This window comes from Chinchilla lanigera, unplaced genomic scaffold (assembly GCF_000276665.1).
Source record: "Chinchilla lanigera isolate Chin_1 unplaced genomic scaffold, ChiLan1.0 scaffold00110, whole genome shotgun sequence".
Taxonomy (NCBI): domain Eukaryota; kingdom Metazoa; phylum Chordata; class Mammalia; order Rodentia; family Chinchillidae; genus Chinchilla; species Chinchilla lanigera.
The window spans coordinates 4,951,567-4,962,611 of NW_004955511.1; the positions used below are offsets into that span (position 1 = coordinate 4,951,567).

General features: G+C 40.1%; 1 protein-coding gene and 1 long non-coding RNA gene across 4 annotated transcripts in view; one reads left to right on the plus strand and one right to left on the minus strand.

Moving 5' to 3' along the window:
* Positions 1-3,634, plus strand: part of LOC102013743 (olfactory receptor 4C6-like) — a 27,012-nt gene extending 23,378 nt beyond the window's left edge. For all 3 annotated transcript variants that reach the window (XM_013506517.1, XM_013506518.1, XM_005408279.2), the window contains 2 exons: positions 224-282; positions 2,583-3,634. In XM_013506517.1, coding sequence (XP_013361971.1) covers positions 2,600-3,529 — 930 coding nt within the window. In that variant the 5' untranslated portion in view covers positions 224-282; positions 2,583-2,599 and the 3' untranslated portion in view covers positions 3,530-3,634. The remainder of the gene's footprint in view (positions 1-223; positions 283-2,582) is intronic.
* The window catches only part of LOC106147020, a 14,302-nt gene that overhangs the window by 787 nt on the left and 2,470 nt on the right, over positions 1-11,045 (minus strand). Inside the window, exon 2 of the long non-coding RNA XR_001231719.1 lies at positions 170-317. This is a non-coding gene — a long non-coding RNA (uncharacterized LOC106147020). The remainder of the gene's footprint in view (positions 1-169; positions 318-11,045) is intronic.

The following is an 11,045-nucleotide window of genomic DNA, read 5'->3' on the forward strand; positions in this document are numbered from 1 at the left end:
AAATCATTTACCTCTTTCATTTCAGTATTTATATGGGCTCTGTTCTAAACCTACAAGTTCTACCCTCTACATAATGAAACGGGCCACATGCAATGGGTTTTGGATGTACTGGTCATCTCTGTAAATAGGGAAAATGAGGACAATGGAGTAAGGCACTAATTATAATTACCCCTGTCTTCCCTACTACAGTCTCTTTAAAATGATGTCTCTTTTTCCATTGCAGTGGAAGAGGATATCGCAAAGGCAACTGATGGTGTCATTCCACACAGAGCTGCAAATCAGGTACTGTTGATTTCTTAGATTTTCCTGCAGAATGCCTAGGAAGACAAAGATTACCAGACAATGGCCAGAATACGGCATAGTTGAGCCCACTTCACAGACAAACACGACCAGATCCTGCAGACAGATTTGCTCTCATCTGGAGAACAGGACAGCACCAGCTTTATGTGGCCCCCAGTGCCTCGATTTCCTCCAGTGATAAAATGCCTTGGGTTGTATTGGCACCTAATATACCCTGTGAGGCAGGGAGAGAAAGTATTGGGAGGGGCCTCAAAGGGTAGCAGTTAATAAACCATGCTTAGGAATTATCATGTGCCTGCAAAGAAAACCAAAATGGGGTAAAGAAGTTATACAATTTCTCTAAGCTTCAGTTGCTGCTTTGGAAAATCAGACAATCATAGTAGTTCATTGAGGATGTGTGTGATGATTAACTGAGTGAAAGTCCTTTGCAGCTTGCCTAGAATGAGCCAGTGGTACAAACATGGCGGTGATGACTCCTATTCTCCTAATTGCATTACTGCAGAAATTGGGGCACAGAGACATTGAGATGACAGAGCAGGTTTGCTGTGACCTTCCTAGGAGTTAGGAGAAGGTTTGCTATATCTGGCTTCAGAGATATTCCCTGAAGGCAAAAAGTCACCAGAAGAAAGAAAAAGGGTGTGAGCCCCCAGGAAGCAGTTGAGGTTGAGCAGAATGAAAACAATGAGTGTAGAAGAGAGAAATGACCTGAAGACAGAAGTTGGCAGTCAGGGAGGAAAGTTCACCTCTCTTCTTCTGTGTTACCTTACAAGACTTAGGAGACAGGTACAGATGTCTCCTAGACCTGTGGCCCCTAAACTTTTTGGCACCAAGAAGCAGTTTTGTGGAATGCAGTTCGCAGACCTCAGGCACTGGGTGGCTTGGGGATGATTCAAGCGCATTAGATTTCTTCTGTGTTTTGTTTCTATTATTATTACACACATGATGCTGCAAGCCATCATAATGCAGGACCTGTGAGAGCCCTGAATTTGTTCTGCTGCATCTAGACAGAGAGTGAGGGGAGACCATGGCACCTGAGAAGTAGCACTTAAATCCAGTCCACTCAATCTTGTTTTGGCCTCTGCCACCAGAGGCACTGGAATTGTCACTTGCCGCTCACAGGAATCTGCAAGCAATCATTTTTAGGGATGGAACATAGCAGGGGAGCTCTGTGATCAAAACACTTGTTCTACAAAACAGCAGTTAAATGACTGTATGCAAGAAATGTAAATACCTGGGCTTTAATTTTTCATTACACTGGGTATAGTAACAGTATTTCCACATGAGATCATGCAACCCTGACCAAGCAACAGTCTCAACCTGAAAGTTCGTTATTTTGCCATCATTATCATGCCTGGGAATCCTTTGCTCCATCTAGGGGACAAAGAAAGCTGGAAGAAGTGAATCAGGCTGATTCTGGTTCAAATTAGTTCTATTATGGATTTAAAGATTAGCTGGATCTTCACAGTGTGTAATCTCTATCAATAATATATCAGCTGAGATTGTGTAATCCCTATTTTTAGGTATACATTGATATTTTACATTATAGAAGCAAAATATAAATTTACAAAAACACTGACATTTCTTTGAATAAGAGCACAGGAACAAAAATTCATTTCAGAGGTAGTTTTAAAGATCAGACAGAGTCATGAGCGTGTTGTACAATCTCTAACACCGTGGCTGGAAGATGATCTCCAACCACAATTACCAATGCAATGTTGTTATTTGTGGGCCCTGAACAGGGAACTGGAAAGTGCAGTCCATATTATACCTCACTGCTCCCTAAGAAGAAATGTGGGGTAAGTCTCCTGAACTCTACGAGAGTCTATTTCTTTATCTGTAAAATGAAGCTAGTGATAGGGAGATTCTCATGTCTGGAATGTGGTAAGTTCCCAAAAGAAGGTATTTAGTAATAATAACAATCATAAAGGTAGCAAAAGAAGAAATCGGCTTTAAAATGGAACAACAACTTAAAAAGACAGGAGAAAAGGAATGGGAAAACACCGGTTTTATGAAGATTGTAAATCTTCATTCTTGATTGTGATTCTTCATCTGTAAATTCTTCATTCAACATTTTCTTTAAGCACAACTCCAGGATGGTAAATAAATACATAAGTAAGTAAGTAACTAAGTAAGTAAGTAAATAAATAAATAAATAAATAAATAAATAAATAAATAAATAAGAAATGCCTTGGGACCCTGAAAATATAGGAAGCCAATTAATCAGTAATTACAACTTGTGTATTTCTTTTTCAGATTTCCCAAATTCTCTCCTTTTTTTTTAGGTTCTCTCACCAGAGAGATGGGAAATAAAAACAACGTGACAGAATTCATTCTTTTGGGACTTACAGGGAACCCAGACCTGCGGAAACTATTTTCTGCCGTGTTTCTAATCATGTACATGGTCATCGTGTTGGGAAACCTGCTCATCATGGCAACCGTGATCACCAGTCCGAGTCTGAGATCACCTATGTACTTTTTCCTCACCTTTCTGTCCCTTTTGGATGTCACTTACTCTTCTGTCATTGCCCCTAAGCTGATTGTGGACTCCCTCTCTGAGGCCACCACCATCTCCTTCGAAGGCTGCATGACCCAGCTCTTTGCAGAGCACTTCTTCGGCGGCGTGGGGATCATCATCCTCCTTGTGATGGCCTATGACCGCTATGTGGCCATCTGCAAGCCTCTGTACTACCTGACCATCATGAGGCCTTGCATATGTCGCTCGCTACTGGGGGCAGCTTGGGTAGGAGGATTGCTGCATGCAACCATTCAGCTTCTCTTCGTGTACCAAATACCTTTCTGTGGCCCCAATGTCATAGATCACTTTATATGCGACTTGTTTCAGCTGCTGACCCTGGCCTGCACGGACACCTACACCCTGGGCCTCTTGGTCATCCTCAACAGCGGCATCATGTGCATGGCGATCTTCCTTATTCTCATTGCCTCCTACGTAGTCATTTTATGCTCTGTGAAGTCTCACAACTTCGAAGGGAGGCGCAAGGCCATCTCCACCTGCGGCTCCCACCTCACGGTGGTCGTGCTGTTCTTTGTGCCGTGTATTTTCTTGTACGTGAGGCCTGTGGCTACGTACCCCATTGACAAAGCAATGGCTGTGTCAGATTCCATCATCACGCCCATGCTGAATCCCCTGATCTACACACTGAGAAATGCAGAGGTGAAAAATGCCATGAAGAGACTGTGGGTGAAACCAGAGACTTCGACTGCTAGCTAACGTCTGCTGTGAGCAGCATGTTTGCCATAACATGTGATTAATCTTCTGCAAAAGGGAAGTGGACCGAGAGGTGGGCGGGGAAAGGAGGGAAGGAGCAGAGGGAGTAAAAGGACACCGGATGTGCTGTGTGCACGTACCGACCTCCCATGACGACTGTAATAATTCTGTACACAAAAAGGCACTGATGAAAAACTGTAAGTATAAAGAATAAATTATTAATCATTTGTTCAAAGATTCATGGGAACGAAAACTGTCCATTCTGTACTAACAACCTGAGGGACCTTCTATACTTAAAAATTTCTAAATCTATGCTATGACTTAGAATATTTACAGTGTAGGGTTTATGGCCCTCTTCTACTTGCCCCTTGGCTCCACCTTGCTGTAGACATCCCTTGCCCTGTCCCGGAGCTCTTGGACGCATCCTCCTCCCACCCCACTGCTCCCAGCACATCTTCTGTTTCTCACCACTTCCCTCCCTGTGCTTCAGCAGTGTTGATTTTTCCCAACTGCCTCAAGAAAGGCTTTCCTCTCCTCACAGCTCGTGCTGCTGTCTCCACCAGTGCCATTTTCAAGGCTCTGGTTTCACTCATGTCATGCTAAGTGCAACACTGCCAGTGAGGCTGAAGCCTTTCATGTAACTGTTGAGTCTTCCACTCCTGACGTAATGCGACGTTCTCATTTCCTCAGTACCAATGACCACGTTGTCAGTATTTTGATGTGATTATGCTCTGACTTTAGCTATTTTCCACCATTCTCTCTAGATTGGAAGTCTGTGAGAGACAGACTTCTGTTTCATATGTGTTTTACACTTACTAGGTTTGTAATAACTATCAGTTAAATGATTATGGAATGTAAGAGTCACTTATTTCTAAGTAATCGAATTCAAGTAGAGGGAAAAGAAGACTGTCAATAAGTAACTAAAAATGAACAAGGGGAAGACTCAGAGAAATCGTTAGAAAAAATTCACAGAAAGTCATTTCTCGGCAGATACGTGTTGGAGGACTCTTTTAGTAGAATAGATGTACAGCTCACCGACTTCAGTACTTGACATACATTATTTTAAAGCCTCTTCATCCTTCACGTTTCTACTGGTAAATCAGCTGTTACTTGGATGAGTTTAACTTTGTAAGTGGTTTGACATTTTGTGTTACAGATTTTTTTAATTTATTTTATTTTATTTTAGTTTTATTTTTAGTTTTTTTTTTTTTTTAATTTTCCAGTACCAGCAATCAAACTCATGACCTTGTGCTTGCCAGGCAGGCACTGTGCTGCTGAGCTAAATCCCCAGCCCCTTGTGTTACAGATTTTCTTTTGTTCTGTGCCTTTAACAGTTTATACTTAAAAAAAGAAAACAGCGAAAGCATAATAAAAAACAGACATCCATTTACAAAACAGCACAAGAACAATACAAGTGATACTGAATTACAGACAAGGTGACAGGAAATTAACAATGATTGTTGTATTACATGTTGATATCTTCAAAGTGGTTCCTCAGGAAAACAAATACAGACATGCAAGATTGATCAAATAATTAAGCATTAACTGTTAATGTGAGGAAATTCTTTATGGTTATATCTGTGTGGGGTTCTAAATGCCTACCATGTGTGGAAATTCACTACTTCTAAAAAATCTGATGTATTATTTGCTATTTTACTGAATAGAGTTTCTATGACCTATTTTATTCCCAAAACTCCTACGTTTAGTTTTTCAATTGTATTCCAAGTGTTTTGCATATTTTATTTATATTTTCTTATTTTTTACGTTATTGCTGTCAAAATGTATTATGTCATCTTTCCACCTTCAAGCCTTGAAATTTTCACTTTTGCTTCATCTAGTCTATTAGTGAGGATTTCAGTGGGGTTTTACTTTGAAATTTTCAGCTTTTTATTTCCAGGATTTGTTTATTTTTATTTTTTGAAATCCTCATCTTTTTCTTGTTCTTTTATATCAATATTGTCTTTCTTATCTCTTTCACTCATTTATTCCTGTTTGAGTTCATTAGTCATTTCTATAATCATTTTAGCTCTTTAACTAATATTCTGTCATCTTCAATGTTATGTGAATCAGTAACTATGGGACTATTAACATTTGGAAGAATCATTTCCTTGGTTTTTTTCATCTATATAGCAAATATATTGAGATTTCTATGTTTTTATGTTTTACATTTCTCTGTTTCATAGAAACAAGTATGTTTCCATTGGGGGATTTCCACATCAGTTGGAATGGAATTTTCTTACTGTTTTCCGTGAGGCTTGCTTAGGAAGGAGGTTTTTCTTAATGATGTTCCCTGAAGATACCAAGGAGGAGAATAGCTGAGACAAATGGAACCTCTACTCTTAGTTTTCTGAGGAATCTCCACACTGATTTCCACAGTGGTTGCACCAGTCTACACCCCCACCAACAGTAGAAAAGGATTCCTTTTTCTCTACAGCCCCTCCAGTACTGCTTATTGGTTGATTTCTTGATGCTAGCCATTCTTCCTGGGGTGGAGATGAATTTCAGCGTTGTTTTAATTTGCATCTCTCCAGTGGCCAGAGATGTTGAACATTTTTAAAGTATTTATTTGCAGCTTGTACTGCATCTGGGGAGTGTGCATTCATCCCACATTCATGAAACGAATGTGATCATTATGTACAACTAATAACTAAATTGTACTTAATTTTTAAAAAATGTGCTCTGGGAATCAGTCTATTGAATTGTTTGGCTCGAAGGAGATTTAGTTGTACATCGTTCCTAGGACTTCTTTGTCCACTGTTAGTGCAAATTGCCACAGCACTTACTGTGTGAGAAGTTGCCTCACCCACTTTCTCCATAGATCTCACGAGTGTGGGATCCTTCCAGCAGTGAAGGCTGGTGTGCGTTAGGCAGCAGAATGTGTTTGCCAGACCTCTGTGAATACGTCTCTATTTTTTTATTAATTAAGTGTATTGGTACAATTTAGGTGCACGCAATGATTGTATTTATCGCAGGGAATTTGCACCAGTACATGATATATTTTGATTCCTCTTTTCTCCCAAGCCTCTCTCCTCACTTCAGCCCATCTTCCCCTCCCTATTTACAAAGATTTATTGCCATTTTATCCTTTTTTAAAATCATTTGTCCTTTTCCCTTCCTTCCTTTCCCCCTCCCACACCCTAGCTCTTCTTTCCTTTTGAACAATTTCTTCCCATTTCACAGTTATCTATTGTACAGATCATAGTCACTGGGCATGGAGGGAGAGTGCTGACAGCCTGGGTTGCATTTCTGGAGGAAAGTCTAATGCACGCCAAGGCAATGCATTAGGGCCAAGGCAATGTCCCGAGGGGCAGAAGCCCTCGTCTACACACAAGCTTTACTGCAACATGTGGCATTCAGCTGCCTTCATCCCTTTAGTCTTTACCTGCACCACACTAAACAATCTCTAAAATAAAAAGGGAACGAAAGGATAATATTAGCTACGGATTATGCTTATGTGCCTTGTAGTGTAGTGTTGATGAGAGATGACTTGCAGGTCTCTGCTCTTTCAGTGAAGCTCAGTGTCCAGCAGTGAGACTTAACCCCCGCTAACTGTGCCTACATGGGGTGCGGGTGCAGGCTGGGTGCTTCTGACTCCTCCATCACACAGGCTGAAGCAGAGGTCAAGGTTCCTGTGGGCCGAGGTCATGCCTGATGTGAGGTGTGATTTCTCTCCGCTGGTTGGGGTGGAGCTCTGTGGCACCTCACTGTGGGAGCACCCCGGTGACCCTGTGTTCACTCCTCAGTACTGCTTACAGGAAAGCATCGCGAAACAGTACAAGTCCCATATGCAGGCAAATGAGAACTCCCAAGATAGCAAACAGTAAATGAGAAAATATAACCCATCGCCTATAACCAAATGAACCAAGACATGCTATACAATATTCTTGAAAAGGTGAAACTAATACAACAAAGCATAACCAAAGCAAAAGAGAAAAAAGAATAGCAGAATTGATGAAAAGTAAAGGAGGAAAAGAGGAAATAAAAAGAAGAGGGAAATAAGAAAATATTTAAAGTAATAAGTAAAAGGGAAACAAAGAGTAAGTTAATCAACTGAAGAGGCAAACAGTAGTAACATAAAATTGATTAAAAGTATGGAAAATAATGCTGAGCGTGGTGGTTCATGCTTGTAATTGTAATACTCAGTAGGCTGAGGCACAAGTATCACGAGTTTGAGGCCAGCCTGGGTTTCATACTGAATTCAAGGCTAGTGTGCTATATAACAAGACCTGAGTATGAAAAAATAGTGAAAATCCTAAAAAGGAAAACAAATAAAATACAGATATTAGAAAATAGCTTGGATCGAGGAAAAGCGGGAAAAAAATAGAAAAACTGAAACTTAGACACTAAAACAAAAGTACACTCAGAAATTCCCATGTTGCCAGGCATAATGGTACAGGCCTGTAATCTCAGCACTCAGGAGGATAAGGCAGGAAGATCCTCGCCAAGTTCAAGGCCAGCCTGAGCTACAAAGTGAGTTGACAGCCAGCGTGAACAGCATAGTGAGAAACTGTCTCAAAAAGACATAAAAAAAGAGAAAAGAAATCCCCCACACTAAGGCCTTTTACGTAGAGGGGTAGAGTTCCTCAGAAATGGGAGGGGTAATGCCAAGCTTTGTGATTTGTTTCCTTCCTCTCACCTGAGTCAGACCCACTAGGACAGCCCACAGGCTGTGGACAGCATAACTCACCAGCCTGGAGGGAACGTGCCAACAGCCTGGGCTGCATTTCTTGGGGAAGGTCTAGTGCATGCACCCAGGGCCAAGGCAATCTCCCGAGGGCAGAAGCCCTCCTCTGCGCACAAGCTTCACTGCACCACAGGGCTTTCAGCTGCCTTTAGCCCTTTCGTCTTGGCCTGCACCATAATAAACAAACTCTAAAATATCAAGGAAAAGCAAAGGAGAATATTAACTATTGTTTGTCAACCTTTGATTCTCTTATGTTGAGGTTACAGGGATAGAGATGGCCATGATTTTGTTGCTGTGTTTTTCTTCCATGTTGTTCAGAAGTACAACCCTGTATAGAGGTAAATTGTCTTTTTTAGGGTTCCCTGAAGACATGAATATCAGAAAACCCTTGGTTTAGAAGAAATTGTATTTAAAGTAACAAAAGAAACATTACCGCTAATGCCTTGGTTCATAGATTATGACAACAAATAATTCTCCAGGGTCTAGTTCCCCAAAGCCAAACACTTCAATGTGAAACAAACAACATGGTCATAAATATAGTTTCAATGGCTGAATCTTCCACAAAGGCATCTCAAACTCACTCCAAAATTCTTGATCATTTGAAAAACTTTTAGTAGCCTTATATCTTCAATTCTGTTTGGCAAGAGTCACCTACTGCCTTTAAAAGAATGGGAAAGTTTTTAAGAAAATTTTAATTTTGAGGGAGATTGTGCATGTAGTTTACGAATACTGGCAAGGAAGTAATCCAGTTAAAATGTACAGCAGGTAATTCTGTCTTTTGGTGAGTACTTGCAATGCTCAGTGTATTTCATTCTCATATGATGTCTATTGGTATCTGGGAAAAGGTTTTGGAAGGAATAAGGATAGGTGAGCTGAAGTAGAGTAATGTCAACTCTATTCAGCTAATGGTGCTGGTTAAACATAACAAACTACTTTTAAGATCATTTTACTGAATTTGAAGTTATATATTTAAATGCTGTGTTACATATACTTATGTATGTAAGCATTTTACAAGAAACATTCAGTGTAAGTTTTGACTTCTTGAAATTTAATCAATTCATGAAAAATAAGGTAAAAGACACAGATATAGAAAACAAGTAAAATTTTAAAATATGCAAGTCTTTGTAAAGATGGTGAAAATACAGGTGCAAAAAAGTTGTATAGGCAAAAGATAGTGATATTTGGAATAGCCACAAACTCTTTTTGGAAGAGCTATGTGAGAAACTTACCAATCAAACCAGACAAAATAAAAAGCACCTACGGAGCAATAAGATCATCCTAGCAGATTGGAAAAATGAATATTTTATAGGATAAAATTTTAAAACAATTGTATCAGTTGGGCATATTAGTGACAAAATATTTCATAGACTTTCTGGGTGACACTATAGAAACCTGCACACAATACTGTTCAATTGCAAGCATTTCGGCTAGAGCGCTCCCACACGCACTTGAGTGAGTGTACTCAAGGTTACAGAAGATCTGGATTGGTGTTTGGCAGCCACCAAGTACTGTCGTGTATAAACGTGGCTGGTGGCAGGGAAAGTAAGGAGAAGGGATACTTTCCACTGCATTTGTTTTCCATTTTCCTGAATTTACAATAGTCATAACTTGAGATTATAAAAGAACAACCACTAAGAGCAAGGTGATAATGTTATATCAGTGGGAAAGCTAAGATAATACATCACTGCATGGGGAAATCAGAGCAATTTTAAAATGGCAAATGAAAATGAGTTCAGGTAAAATATAAAGCACTGCAGAATGTAAATCACGGGACCCCTTTCCTTTCCAATCCCATAAACATAAGTACAGCTAAGGTAGCTCAAGACCAGTATCCTCCACTGACACTGCTTAAATCGCTCGAATTACACCATGACTGTTTTTATAAAATCATCACCAGGACATCATTTTAGGAATTTTTGTAGTCTGTTTTTATTCTTCACTACCTGTTCTATTGATAAAGTGTTAAAAATATGGTGGGGTCCTTGCTCAACAAGTTGGGAGATGCATGAGGAGAATCCTCTTTAAAGTCTTTGAATTTTTCCACATTGTGATGGCTCTTTGTAGTAATGAAATTAAAGTCATTCAGAGATGGCCATCCAGAGCTGAAAGAAAATTTAACAAAGGATCAACAAAATTCCCAACTCATAAGGGGGTACATAAAAGTGGGATCATCAATCATTAACAGGAATACTAAGGGCAGCTGGAATTACAGCGAAGGATTCTAGAGAGAGAGCCCCGTAGAAGGCAAGAAATATGGTCCATCTCGTTAGGGTGAAAGGGCAGGTGACCAGCAGTGGAAATGAGAAGACCAACCATGGTATAACAGTAATAATAATAAATGTACAATCTTTAACGTTGCCCAAAAACCGTAAGCCTAGAAGCATAGAGCACATGGCTTAGTGGGATTCGAGGGAGGAATTTAGGTATGGGAGTGAACTGACCTAAATTTACAGAGCTAACCCCACGTTCTAAGTCAGAAACAAAGCAAGGAACAAGAGTTCATTGAGTTCATTCTGCCTGGACTTAGCAGAATTTCTTGGGTACTGAGCCTGGTTCTTGGTATTTTGGCAGCCCAGAAAGATTAACGTTGCATGAAGAACGCTGCCGTAAGTAGACTCTCCGGGTTCATCTTCACTCAATGTGAGAAGCAACTAACAGAACAAACGAGCAAAAACGGTGAAGATGTTACCCAGAAAAAATCAGAAGGCCAAGGCAAGTACCTGAAATATCTGATATTCTCTATTGTGAACACCTGTAAAAATACTGAGACATTCTTTGCTTGCAAACTCTGTCAGTTCTTTTCTTGATAGTGGTTTAGAGAGTCTTAGACAGTTA